The 13,328-nt window shown below is 44.2% G+C and overlaps 1 protein-coding gene and 1 long non-coding RNA gene across 3 annotated transcripts in view; one reads left to right on the forward strand and one right to left on the reverse strand.

Annotated features, from left to right (window-relative positions):
- Window positions 7,908–13,328, reverse strand: part of LOC109847403 (jasmonic acid-amido synthetase JAR1-like) — a 46,878-nt gene continuing 41,457 nt past the window's right edge. The window contains exons 1-3 of one of the 2 annotated variants that reach the window (XR_002248622.1): window positions 11,194–12,171; window positions 8,107–8,433; window positions 7,908–8,018 (exon numbers count right to left, since the gene is read on the reverse strand). Coding sequence is in view for 1 of the 2 variants with exons in the window: in XM_020416635.1 (XP_020272224.1) it covers window positions 7,913–8,018; window positions 8,107–8,408 (408 nt within the window). In the remaining variant the exon portion in view is untranslated. Of the gene's footprint in view, window positions 8,019–8,106; window positions 8,434–11,193; window positions 12,172–13,328 lie in introns of those variants that run through there. The other variant, XM_020416635.1, reaches the window with a different exon arrangement.
- Window positions 8,426–12,245, forward strand: LOC109847426. The gene is made up of 3 exons (XR_002248626.1): window positions 8,426–10,442; window positions 10,530–10,601; window positions 12,165–12,245. It is a non-coding gene; the product is annotated as an uncharacterized LOC109847426 (long non-coding RNA).

The raw sequence follows: 13,328 nt of genomic DNA on the forward strand, positions 1-13,328 counted from the left end.
CGCGTGGAGGGGTGGATGTACCGCCTCGAGGAACTGGCCCATGATGATCCCTCCGACGTGCCACCGCCCCTTCCACTGTATCTACTGCTCGAGCGTGAGGAGCGGGCGAAGCGAATTCGGGCAAAGGAGGCCGAACTCAGACGTCTACGGAAGAGACACCAAGCGGTACTAGACCGAATGGACGCTTACCTGGACATGGCTTTCTTCGAGGACGCTGGCTCTCTTCGCGGCGAGGCAAAGCTTGAGGAGCGTGGGCGTGAGGCGAGGAGGTTGATCGAGGCTGTCGGGACGGTGGATCGGGAGCTTCAACTCCTTCGCCAGGAGGAGGAAGACGGCCAGGCGGATTTAGCCAGGCGACAGTAGGAGCAAAAGGAAAAGGCGAGGATCCGACGTGCGGCGGAGCGTGCTGCGATCAAGGCTAAGATTGGCTCTTTTAGCCTGCTGAAATTTCTGTAGTGCTCTCGCTATCTAGGTCCCCTTTCTTTTTCTTTCTCTTTTTTTTTGATGTTTTGTAAACTTAGTTGATGCCTCAGGCATCATAACTTGAAAACCTATGCATGTAAACTCTGGCCCGTTGTGGCCTTTTTGCTTGTTTTGTCTATCCTTACTTTGCTTGCACAGTTTTCTCTTTCTTTGTCTGCGCTGTTTGGCGTCTGAGTTGAACTTGGCGAGCCTTTGACTATCCTGTTTTAGCCTTAGTCGTTTTAGGCTCTTGTTCTATCTTCTGTTGCTCGCAGCGTGGGATCGGGTTAACTCCGATCTTCGGGTTGTAGCTCAAATGGGATCGAGTGTAGGCATCGAAAATTGCCTATAGGTCTCCACGAACGGTTTAGTGTTAAAGAGCGACGATGAACGTCACTATCCGATCCATAGGAGTCCAATTGACGTCGACGAATGACTGAAGTGAATCGACGAACTACATGAGCTGATAGGATTTCGGAACAACGAAGACCCGGGCCAATCGGGAACCCGATGATGTTCACAAAAAGGACAATCCCCTTCATGTCTCGATCACTCTACAGATAGTCCAACCTAGAGCGGATCGAACTCTTCGTCAAGCATCCAACGCACTTGGAATCACTCAAATCCGAGTTCGGACGAAGAAGCTACGGGGAAAACAATCAACGGAGCGTCTCAGGCTGAGTTGGGACACCCGGGGTGTCTCGGGAAAGTCAAAACACCCCAGGGGTGTCTAGGAAAAGCCTAGACACCCCAAGGGTGTCTCGACCAAGCTGAGACGAGACACCCCAAGGGTGTCTCGGCCAATCCGAGACACCCAGGGGTGTCTAGGCCCCCTAGATGCTCCCTATTGCCTATAAATAGCCCCATTGGGCTTCATTTTTGTAGATCTGGATTTTTGGAGAACTTGGCGAAGCCCTGCTGCAGTGAAGAGTGGTCGAGCGCTTCAACAAGGAGAGGAGAGGTCTTCATCAGAGTCTTCATCACCCGTCCACCCTTTTCCTTAGTATTACCCTTCGCCGGTAATCACTAAGAAGAGCAGATATCTCGTTTTAGCCGAGATAGACGCTTCAGGCTTCTAGATCTCACGCGGATCGACGAAGCTCTGTCTGATTTTTCGGAACAGATCTGAGTGCCAGGTAGTCCACGGATATTGACGTCCCCGTCACAGGCCAAAGACCCACGCAAGCAAGAGACGATAAACAGATCTTGCGTTTGTTTTGAAGAGAGTTGTAATTTTTATTTTCATTGTGTAAGAGTCTTATAAAAAGACAATTTTTTTTTTGTTTCATTGTAACGACTGAAGTTGTAATGAATACAGCAATGAATACAACAACTTTCTCCGCAAACAAGACTCATATTAGAATCATTTGGAACTAGTTTTATGAATTTTGGATATCAATTGCTCTATCATCCATTTTTCCCAAACTGCTGCATGTACACTACTTGTGTTGCTGTGCATATTAGAAATATTGGATGTAATCATCTTGAGTGTAGCTTATACCATGATATAAGTTTTAAGTTAGAAAAATTTTAAAAGACATAACATTTAGAATATCATGTGGGTATACATGTATGTGTATATAGGACAGAGAATCTTGGATTCATTCATTGGCCGGGGCGCTGGGTCTTCGTCCTCAGATTCGTCCCATAGCGTGCGTAGGGGGCGATCGATTCGACCGAAGATGATGTCTTTTCGATACCTCTTCCGTGCTGGCACGACGAATACAGCTCGCGATGGCTCGATCGGCCGCGTCTTGAAGATGTATGACGAACATACCGGCAAGTGTAGAGAAGACTCACTGTAGAGTGTCGACCATGAGTTATTAGGTGCGTCGTCTTCGGACGAGGAGCAAGACGACAAATAAGCAAGGTCGGATTTCTCATTCATGATAAGCTTCTCTGCCTGAACGGCGTTAGTTACATGGTGACTCTCATAACCAATTACAATCGACTCAAAGTCGTTCAGAATTAAGCTGTCACCGTATTCAGGTTCGCTATCCGCCTCATTGCCACTTTCCAGTTCTTCCACCGGTGGCTGGTCGGGGTCCTGGTATAGCAGAGAATCCGCGAAGTAGTTCTCGACGCCCTTAAAGGGGTGTTTGTCGGCCACTACCGTTCTTACCCGCTCGTAGTCGTCCACGTACTTCAAACACTGGTGTAGCGTGGATGGAACGATCCGGTTGCCATGAATCCACGGACGCCCCAGGAGTATGTTGTAGGAGGGTTCAGCATCGATAACGTAGCACGTCACCTCCGTCTTCATGTCGCCTATCCGACATTTCAGGCGGATTTTGCCGAGTGGCCGAGTCCCTGTGGCGTTGAAGCCGAAGATGGTAGTCGAGGTCGAGGCTAGGCGCTTCGACGGTATCCCCAAATGTTTGATTAGCTTCAGGGGCACGATGCTCAGTGCAGACCCCGGGTCAACCTGGATCCGATCCACTTTCGCCGAGCCGACGTATCCTGTGAAGTACAGCGGCCGGTCATGGGACGTGTTCTTGATGAGCATGTCCTCGGGGGTGAAAGTGATGCAGGGGATCTGTCTCTCTGAAACTTGGCAGCAAGTTGTACAGCCCTGTTCGATCTCCGTTTCTTTTGAGAAATGGGTCGAGAACGCCTCTGCGTCAGCCAACGCCTCTTGTAAGGCTTCCCGGGTAGGCCTAGACAACCGGAGGAGGTCGTACACGGTGATTCGCGCGGGTATGCTTTTCAATTGCGCGAGCACGTTGAACCGGTAAGGCTGGCGGCTTGAACTTGGCTCATCCGGATTGGGAGGGACTGCTGCGGCCGGCCTCGCGGGAGGTCCTGCTGGGTTTTCCGTCCTCGCGGGATATTGTTTTGCAAACTCCTTTCCGGCTCTCGTGGCGAAGACGTTGGTGTCTTCTTCAGAGTCGGTTAAGGCCGTCATCGCCGCGTCGTCTGTATCCAGAATGGCGGTGACAACGTTGTAATATTTCCTCTTAGCCTCCTTGGAAGGCTGTACGGTCCACTGCTCGTCGTCGAGGAGGTCCGGATGGACCCACATCACTTGCCCTGATGGCAGAGTTTGTGGAACCAAACCCTTCTCCCGCTGGTTGTGAGGATCGTCGTTAGTGATCTTCAAAATCGCCTTGGGGATAGGAATTATCCCCGCCTTGCTCGCCTTGGCGAACAAGTTCCTTCCAAGTCCGGGTTTCAACTGCCCCTATTTTGGACAGGATGTAGATTGACAGATTATTGCGGCACATCTCGATCAGTGTCGCCTCGGAAACTTGGTCCCGACAGTGGACTGATCGATTTCGAAATCTCTTCACGAAGTCGTTAACTGACTCCGACTTCCGCTGCTTCTCATGATGGAGCCAGGCTCCAGTTTGCGGAACCACTCAAAGGCCACCCCCTTGAGGGTACCTATGAATAGTCGGGTGAGAATGGCGTCGTTCCCGGTGAGGAATCCGGTCTGCGCCATGAAGTAATAGATATGTTGCGAGGGTGACCCCTTGCCATCGAACTGCACCAAACTGATTGGTTTGAACTTCGCCGGGTATGGGACCGTGTCCCATTCGATAGGGTAGGGACGTACCACCCCCAGCTTGTTCATGTTTTGCTGAAGCTTCAGCGCGTTCAGTTGGTCTGGAACTCGTCGAATCTTTTGTCACGGGTGCTATCCGCGGTGTGCGACGTTCCTATCGATGTTTTGGAGGAGTAATCGGATTGTCGATCATCCTCCGTCTCAGCCGCTGGACGGTGAGGTGGTACCCACTCCTTATCCCTAGTCTGCCGGGGTAAGGGACGCTGGGTCCTCTTCTTCTTCTTCTTGTTCAGCAGTTGCTCCATCATCTCTCTCAGAGAGTCGATGGTCGCCTGCTGTTCCTCCAGTTTTTGGGCCATTGTTTGCTCGGTATCGAGTGCGGTCATGTGTACTCTCGCCTGCGCATCTTGACTTGAGCGCGAGGTTTGAGATGTGGCCGCTGCCGAATGACCTTCGTCTTCGCCGCAGGAGGGAGGTACCAGGGTGGAATAGTCAAACCCGATACTTACTCCCCTGCGACTACGGGTTCGCTGGAATATGCCTTCCTGTCGGCGTCGAGCGAACCGGGTGTTAGGTCTTAAGACGGAGTCCGAGTCTGGCGAGTCGGAGAGTACCGCCTTCCCTTTATCCGTCATGTTGACTGTGGCGGATGAGAGTTCCAGGTCGTCAGCAGCGCGTCTTTTCTGGTGACGGCGCCTTCGACGGGAGGGCCTCGGTCGAGAAGCCTGTTGAGAAAGTCTCTCAAATACCGAAGGTTTCGCCGTTCCAACGCATTGGCAGTCGGCGAGGACCGTGTGGATGAGTCTCTCGCAATGACACTGAGGATTCGCCTCGTGAATAGTGCGTTTGCGAGTCAAGAATTCTCTGAGGTCTTCTACGGGTGGTTGGTGACAACCCCCGGCCTCAGAAGAGTCGCTCTGGTGAGCTGTCGAGAGATTTTTGGGCGCTCTCTCTGGCGCTCGTTGGGTGGAACGCCTTGGTGTTGGAGTCGGGCGATCTCGCCTTGACTGGCGAGTCTTCGCGTTTGAGCGAACTCCAGTACGTGGGCGAGTTTCGACTCCATGTTTAGAAGAGCGGGTTCGGGAGGAACCGTCTATTTCTTTTCCTTTACGTTTATCTGCCAAATGATTATGGCGAGGCTCGCCAGCCTTCGAGGATTCGCCCACTTGGGTAGGCTCGTATGCTCGGTGTGGTTTGTTCGCATCAGGGATATGACCTGAGAAGCGAAGTCCTCCTGAGCGTATGGCTCTGCTGTCCTCGGTTGACGCTCCTGATTTGGAGGGCCTTCCTAGGTCGGGCAGCTTGCCTTCCCGTCTAGTGTTTCTCGGGCCTGTGTGATGGTTCAGGCTATTATGAGAAATGGATGTTTGGACCCCCTGTCTGACGGGTGTTTGCCGTCGCTGTTGGTTAGTTCTCCCAGCGGGGAGAACGTCACCGTGGGTTGTGGCATTGCGGTTTGTGCCGGAGTGAACCGGCGCTCCCTCCGAGGTAGGTGTCTGTGTGGACCGCTTGGCGATCCATCTGGCAGACCCTTGCCTCTTGCGCTCGATCTCTGGCTTGGCCTTGATCGATCGCGAGGGAGTGGGCTCCTCCGATGAGACTCGGTTGGAACCCTCGGGTGCGGAGGCTTTGACCGTCTGAGGTCGGCCTCGGCGCACAGCTCTGTGGCGTTTGCGGGACGCATTGCCACCCGAGGAGGAGGAGGACAAGTATTCTTCGTACTTGGCCTGGTCGAACTCGATTTCGAGGGACTCTACTGTCGTCCCGATAGTAACCTCATCAAACTGAGCCACCACCATTTCACTCGATGAAACAGCTGCTCCCACTGTGGTCGCCATCTTCTGTAGGGTGAAAATTTGATTCTTCCGAAGAAAGGAGTTTCGTTTGTATTTATAAGAAAGCTTATTACAAACTAACAAATCAAATGTTTACAACAGAAGCAGAGGGAAGGCCCTCTTTGTTTTGTGTGGGGACTTTAGGTGGCTATAGGACGCTTCGCTCGATGCTCGGGTCGAGTCTGCTTCCCTTGGACCGTTTGAATGAGGTTGCTGGAGAGCTTCAGTTCGCAGTAGAAGCTCGGGGCAATGGAGTTCGGGTCTGCTTGGTTCGTCGGCGATCGGAGCTCGGAACTAGGCAGCAGTGCTGTAATGCAAGGATTTGCTAACAGCTTGGTCTCAACTCTTTTTTCTCCAAGTTTTGCGACCTCTCTTCCATCGTGCTGGAAGGGGTTTTTAAATGAAAGAAGGACAGCTTGACTTCTCCTTGAATTGTGGGATGTGACCACATCCTCTTCAGAGACGTCTCGCCGTTCCTCGATACCATGAACGGTCATTCCAGGGATTGTGCTCTATGTCCTGTCACCTACGATGGGAAGGCCCATTCTTGTATGTGAGGCAACAAACGACTGCTATCCGAGTGGATTTGACCAGCATTAATGAACCGCATTTATGAGTTCGCAGATCGATGAAGTGTCTGTCCGATCACTTGTACTGTGCGTGACCGCCCGGCGTGCTTTGAGCACGATGCTTTCTCCTTTCCGGTCAGGAGAGGCGGTGAAGTAGGGGTACAGTACTCGAGTGTGTCTAGCCAGCTTGCCGAGTGCCGACGGATCCAGCTCTTGGTTCAGACAGCCGAGGTGAGTCGCATTTATGAATGCTCAGGTTGACTCGACGCCTGTCCAGTCCTTCGCGCTGTGTGCACTGTGGGCGGCCGTTTGACGGTCCTGGGGTACTGTGCTCTCTCTCCCTTCGGGTCGAGAGAGATGGGAAGGTCCATCTCAGCATGTGGGGTAGTGGATACCCAGCTGTACTGACGGTTTTGGGGCTTGCTGGCGGATTCGACTCCGAACTCGGGCAGGCGAGTTGAGCGAAGAGCGAATTTCCGCCATCCTGATCGACCCTGACTCATGCTGGCGAGTCGACCGTTAGGCGAACCTGGACTTGAGTACAGTCGACGTCTACGCGGTTTAGGTCCGTGCCAGAGAACTGGGCGTGCGAACTCTTCTCGTAGGCAAATTTCCTGTAGACCCATAGAGGTATTTTTTTACCGTCTACATGGACCCTAAGGGATTCGGTTGGAATATGGATTGAGTCGGCTGGACCCTAGGGGAGTTGGCTTGCCTTACCACAGATGGACCCTTGAGCTCTTTTACCTGTTCCAAGTTGTTGTGCAGGGATAAAGGTAATTTTTATTGCCTACAATTTCATACACATACTTCGCATTAGGCCAGAGCTCTGGAATCATATTGCACCAGTTGCTTAAACTCATGCATTTCCTATATATTGTATCAGCCAAATCTCGATTAGGAGTAAAATTTAGAAACAGCTTCTCTGAGTGAAGGAATTGTAATTTTCTTTGAGAGAATCCCTTCTCTGATATCAGCACAGAGTTCTTCCCAAACATGTTTAAATATTCTCAATGCATGAACAATGCTGAAGACAAATGCAGAAGAAATTATCTGCACCTCTTGGGAGTAAATTAACCCACACGAGAGATGACAGTACACTGACTGGTTGTAGTCTACGCAGAAAATGACTTCGTCTAGGCTACAGCATTGAGAATGGATGTCCTGCATTGTGTTCTTGAACTGTCGGTTTCGGTATACGTTAGTTGTGTTTGCTGTTGCAATTAGACCCCCTTTAGTTAAGGATTGTTTTCTTGCGTATATAAATTGGAGAGCTTTTCCATCATTTACGAGGCATTCTCTGTGAAATTGGTCCTAGATGAGTTCATCAGAAAAATATTGACATACAAGTTTTATCCGAAAGTTTAAGCTGGTAGGTAATGGCATATGCTTCATAATGAATATCAAGCCAAGAGATTTAGATGAGCATGCTTAAAGCTGCTGCAGTATAATTTTTTCTCATGGGAACATTAATTTCATAATATATTTTTTCCTCAAAAATGAATTTCATAATAAATTTACCTATAATGAACAAAATAAACTTACCTATTTATAAAAGCAAATGACGTGCGATAAATCTGCATCATGGATCGCAACATTTCCTCGTTGAAGGGAATAAGCTTCGATTTTCGGTGTGTCGTACCAGAACTACAGCAAATATGCAAGCTTTCAAAACTTATGAGAGGCAAATAAAAGTTAGATTTAATAAAAAAATATTGAAGAGAAATTTTAGTACCTCAACGACAATGCTTTAACTAGCCTCCCTGTTAGAATTGGTGAATCATCACCATCCACGATTCTCTGTAAATAAGGTTCCAGGTCCTCATGAGTGACAAGAGGAATACAAGCTTTCAAGCTTTCAGGATCAGTTCTCCCTCTGAGGCCTGAAGCCTGTAAGTATTCTACTTGGCCATTTTGTTCAAGAATCTTTTGGAGTGTTTCTTTTTGAACAATGGTAGCATTGTTAGTCATTTTCTCAAATTCTTCTATCTCTAGCTCCACAGATTTTGAATTCATTTTGGGGTTGCAAGTAACCATTCAGCTGATACTACAACAACTGAGCCTAAAAATAATTGAAAATTTATGAGCCAAGTAGTCATAGTAATTAAGTGCCTCGTGCAATAGTCTGAAAGGGAAATTTGAATAAACAGTAGATCATGGTCCTCAAAAGGGCAGAACATTGTAAGGGGGGATACTTCAGCCGGTTAAGGGTAAACAAACATAAGTTTAATGTTTTTGGGATGAAGAAATAGTTCAATTAATATCATAGTAATGAAACCAGACTGCTATATTCATCAAGTACAAGTTTTACAAGAGGATAGTACAACTTTTACAAGAGGATATTGGGCGTGTGAATGATAAATATGTGTGCATGTACCTGTGTCGGGTGTCTGGATTAGAAATGTAACTTAAATATTGCAGTATGAATCAAAGAGGACTAACAAATATATGGTACATACAAATCACTGAATCGTATAGATGATTCCACAGTGCATTTAATCTCAGTCAAGATACTATCAACCATACAGAAAAAAACTATTTCCAGAAAGTTATTAAGCAAAATTAGCATATTAGTATATTTTGTTGACCCTACGTGACAGGTTGGTATATTTTCTTACTCCGGTGATGATATGGTATATTTTGTGAACCACTGTGACAAATACCCCTATTTTTTGGCCGAAGCCAAAACTCCGGCAAAACAAAGTCACGTGCATCCGTGTGGCTGCTCAAATTAGGTCTAAAAAAAGTTAGGGCTCAAATTAGGGATATTCTTTTTCCTCCCAGGGTTAATTTGGTTATGGCAACTGAAATTGGAGATGGAACACCTCACATGACCCTCTTTGGTCGAAATTTTGTCTCCGACCTGGCATTTGTCACTGTGATCCACAAAATATACCATATCATCACCGGAGTAAGAAAATATACCAATCTGACACGTAGGGTCAACAAAATATACCTATCTGGTAATTCTGCCAAAGTTACTATCTAAATGAAAATAATGTCAAATTGAAACCATACTTCAAAATGCAGAAACTATAAAGCTCAAGTAAATTTTTCTTGATAGTTTAGGCTTGTATTCTCATGCCTGTCAACTTCTATATGGACCTGGACCGCTGGACGAACACTGCAATGTCTCGTCAACATTTACGTTGCTCACTCGCAACTAAAGAGCTGGCGTTGGCTATGATACAATGTGTTAGAGACCTAGCAAATGGCGCTCCAAAAAGCTAGTTATTAGAGGGGGGGAAATTCAAATCTCTAATAAACCCATGTTTACTACTCATTCAGTTAATGTAGTAACTAAATGAACCCCAATATTTAAGGAAGTCATGAGATCTACTTTGACAAAATACTAAGACCTACACATATAAACAGTTTAAGTACATAAAGGTTATAAGATATTCTGCAAAATGAACAATGATATATGAGGATTGTCCTTAATTGGAGAAAGGAGTACCTTAAGGCAGCGTTTAATTACTTCACCTAATTCCAACCCCACCTCTTGTCCCAATCCCACCACCATTTTGAAGTAAACGGTCTAGATATCCCCAGGACTAAAAACTTCACTTACATTATTTACTTTTTTCAACTGTTTGATCAAATTTTCAATTTTGTCAATGGTTAATAGTTTTATAAAAAATTTATTTTTCTGAATACAGGACCAAGCTTCATGTTACACACAAGTTTCCAAACTTGCATGGCTACAAAAGAAAGTTGGAATAATTTACTATGTACAATTGAAGAAGTTAACTGAAGAGAACGAGGGGCTACAAGTTTTCCAAGAATATGATATATTTCCAAATTCAGAAATTAGCTGAAGAGAACAATAGGCTACAGAAGGAAGTTAGGGAGCACAGAGCATTGAAATCAGAATTACCTCAGCTTCAAATCTATGTACCTACTAAACATCACTAGTGCTTGCCATTATGAAAACGACTCGTACAAGTATTCAAACAGCAATTAACTTATCTTCATCTAGGGAAAATTTTCTGTTGGACATATTAAGAACCTGCTCCTGGCGACAGACTTGGTAGCTGGAGTGCCTCTAGGCTCCAGTGAATAAGAAGACAAGTAAGGGTGAAACAATGCTATTGCCTAATTCATGCCATTTAACCTGGCAGATAATATTTTATCGTTTATCAATTTTGTGATGCGCAGGTGACGTATAAGCCAATTTTAATTTATCCCAACAGCGGGGAAACTCATGACGCTGATAAAAAGGAATGGGTGGTAAGTAAACTTCTATCATGCATCTAAGCACGCAATTCCACTCGATAAATTTTCTTCGTACTGAAACTTCACTCTCTTACATTTTTGCGCAATTTTGCTACTAGGAGTTTGCTGAATTTTCACATGTGCACGCTCATAACTGAATCCCATACACATGGATCACATGCTGAATCCCAAAATTTACGGTTATAAGCAAGAATGATATCTTTTGAAGTAATCAGTCATCCCCTTGTGGTGGATGTAGCCTAACCTAACTAAACCTTCACAAGAATAGGCAAGTTCAAAGATCACAGTTAAAACAGAACATAGGAGACACCAAGCTTAGTCAATAATAGAGTAGATTCACAGAAATTGGAAGAAGAATTCAAATAAAATCCCGACAATTGGCGCAAACATTAGATGAAAAAGGGCAGGAAAGAAGTCAAACAAGCATCAAGAATTCCAGGGGCATTGCCAAGCTCATCAACGCTTTAAAATAATGAATAATAGAAATCCAAATGCAGAAATATCAAGCTTTGATACAAATAAGTCTAAAGCAGCATTTCACCAAACACTTAGCAAGCAAATCCTAATTGAATGTGGACTTTGATACCTTAGTGTAATTTCAAGCGTTGTGAACTCAGAGATGGCCTCGGCTTTCTCTCTTAGATCAAAATGGAGCCTCCAATTTATGGTATAAGCACTAGGCAGCACCTGGATTAGCATGCAAAGCCCACTACATGCTTGAATATTTGCACGGCTTTAATGTCTAATAACACATATTAAATGCAATAGAAGTTACATTTTGTTATTAGTCATTATGTGATATTCAGTTATTTTGGAATGGTATCCAAGAGTTACTTTTTTATGATTCAAAAATTAGTAATGAATTCTGATAGTCTTCATTTGTAGCTATAAGTATTCTAGGCATATGATGAAAAGGAGCAAATAGTATATAATCTTTGGAGAAAATTGTTATTTCACTTGCTTCTAATTCTTTTAAGAACCGTAAATAATGAGGAATTTTGATATAGTACATATCATGTTTATATAATTCTGCCTTCTCTTGATCCATCATGATAAATATTAGTCGACTTTATTTTGTCGCTTAATTTAATCTCATGTGATTTTTGGGTGCTTTAGGGAAATTTTTAGGATTTGTAAGTGAGGAGAGATTACACATTTTTATGTGTGTTGTATCTGAATAATTTCATCTTCTTTTACTTCATCACGTGAATTAAATTACATGATCATTCTTGCGAAAATTTTTATAGTCTGAACCAGAGATGAATACTTTGAGAAGTAAGGCTACTTGAAGATTGAAACTAAGGTTTGTGAGAGGTTTACATACTTAACCCCTTAATCTTCCAATTAATTATTATTTAAAAATAAATTCTAACTAATGAATCCTATAATTGACCTTCTCTCAAACAAATTCACGATTAGACTTCTCAACTCTTCTCGACTCTAAATTAATGAATAATTTAGTTGATAAGTTGGTGTATAAAGTGAAAGAATGTAGGACAAAGTCTATCAATTTTAGTTTTAACCTCTTATCTCTTAAAAAAATTTGTGAGGTTGCAGGTCATGGCATTGATCGGAACTTCGCATGCAGGATCGATGACGGTATTCAGGCACTCATCAACTCAAGGGCGAAGAAGTTGCTTATTGGAATCTTTCATCAGATATAGAAAAACAATAAAGAAAAATAACAAATAAATGTAACTATATTATAGATAAAATATAACTTTAATTGGAGTCTCTTCATCATTTTCATGTTCATGGAAATAGTCAAAAACATAATCAAGTTGGTACACAGAAATCAGAAACCCAAAAGTCTCAAGTCTTTTTTTTCTTCTCCCTCTCCTTCGATTACTATATAGATCCTTCAATATATCCCCACTCTCTCTACCTTCATCAATGGGCAATCAATTTACAATGATAGTTATTATTGTTCTTATCATCTTAGATACAACCCTAAATTAAGTTTTTAGAAAAATATTATGCATCTCTGTCATCATCTCTTCAAATCTCAAATTTTAGTGCATCAGGAAGGAAACAAATTCAGGAAGGTGATTATCAAAGGAAAAAATTGGGTATGATTTTTGCAATTTTTTTAACTTTGATTTTGATTTTAAAATTCTTTGTCTATACTCTCTCTTTCTTGGTTCTTACCTTTCTTTAATGTTGTTCCCTATTATCATATATTTTTTCTTACTAGAATGCCGTATTAGTCGACAACAACTAACTATGATAATGATTAAATAAGCATACTCTTCATGTTATATGTGCCTTACCTAGAATAATCGTTAATAGCCTGTCTTAAGTGTCTTTTGAATCCCATTCGATCTGCTAAAAATTCATTAACCCCAAGCATGCCAAAAAGGGTATTGTAAATACAACTATTACAATAAAAGATGAGCCATTACTAAATTCCTTAACGCACCATACTTGCACACATGTTGTTAAGCTTTGAAAATTAGAAGGCAGAGGTAGCACTGGTAAAAATATTCAATCATATTTGTTTACTTTCCAGACTATCAAATGTTGTTGTGGCAATAAAACTGCTGCCAACGACGTAATCTGTGAGGTACCTATATCCTCATTCTGACAGCATTAAGTCAAGGACGCCCGAAAATTAAAGATTTGTGGGTGTCATGGTAGTGTCGCCACTAGACGCTAAATTATCGACAAGGGATTTGGACGGGAATCGAGAGATAAAGAGAGCCTCAAAAGGTTTAGATTTTA

Source organism: Asparagus officinalis, chromosome 1 (assembly GCF_001876935.1).
Source record: "Asparagus officinalis chromosome 1, Aspof.V1, whole genome shotgun sequence".
In the NCBI taxonomy this organism is placed as follows: Eukaryota; Viridiplantae; Streptophyta; class Magnoliopsida; order Asparagales; family Asparagaceae; genus Asparagus; species Asparagus officinalis.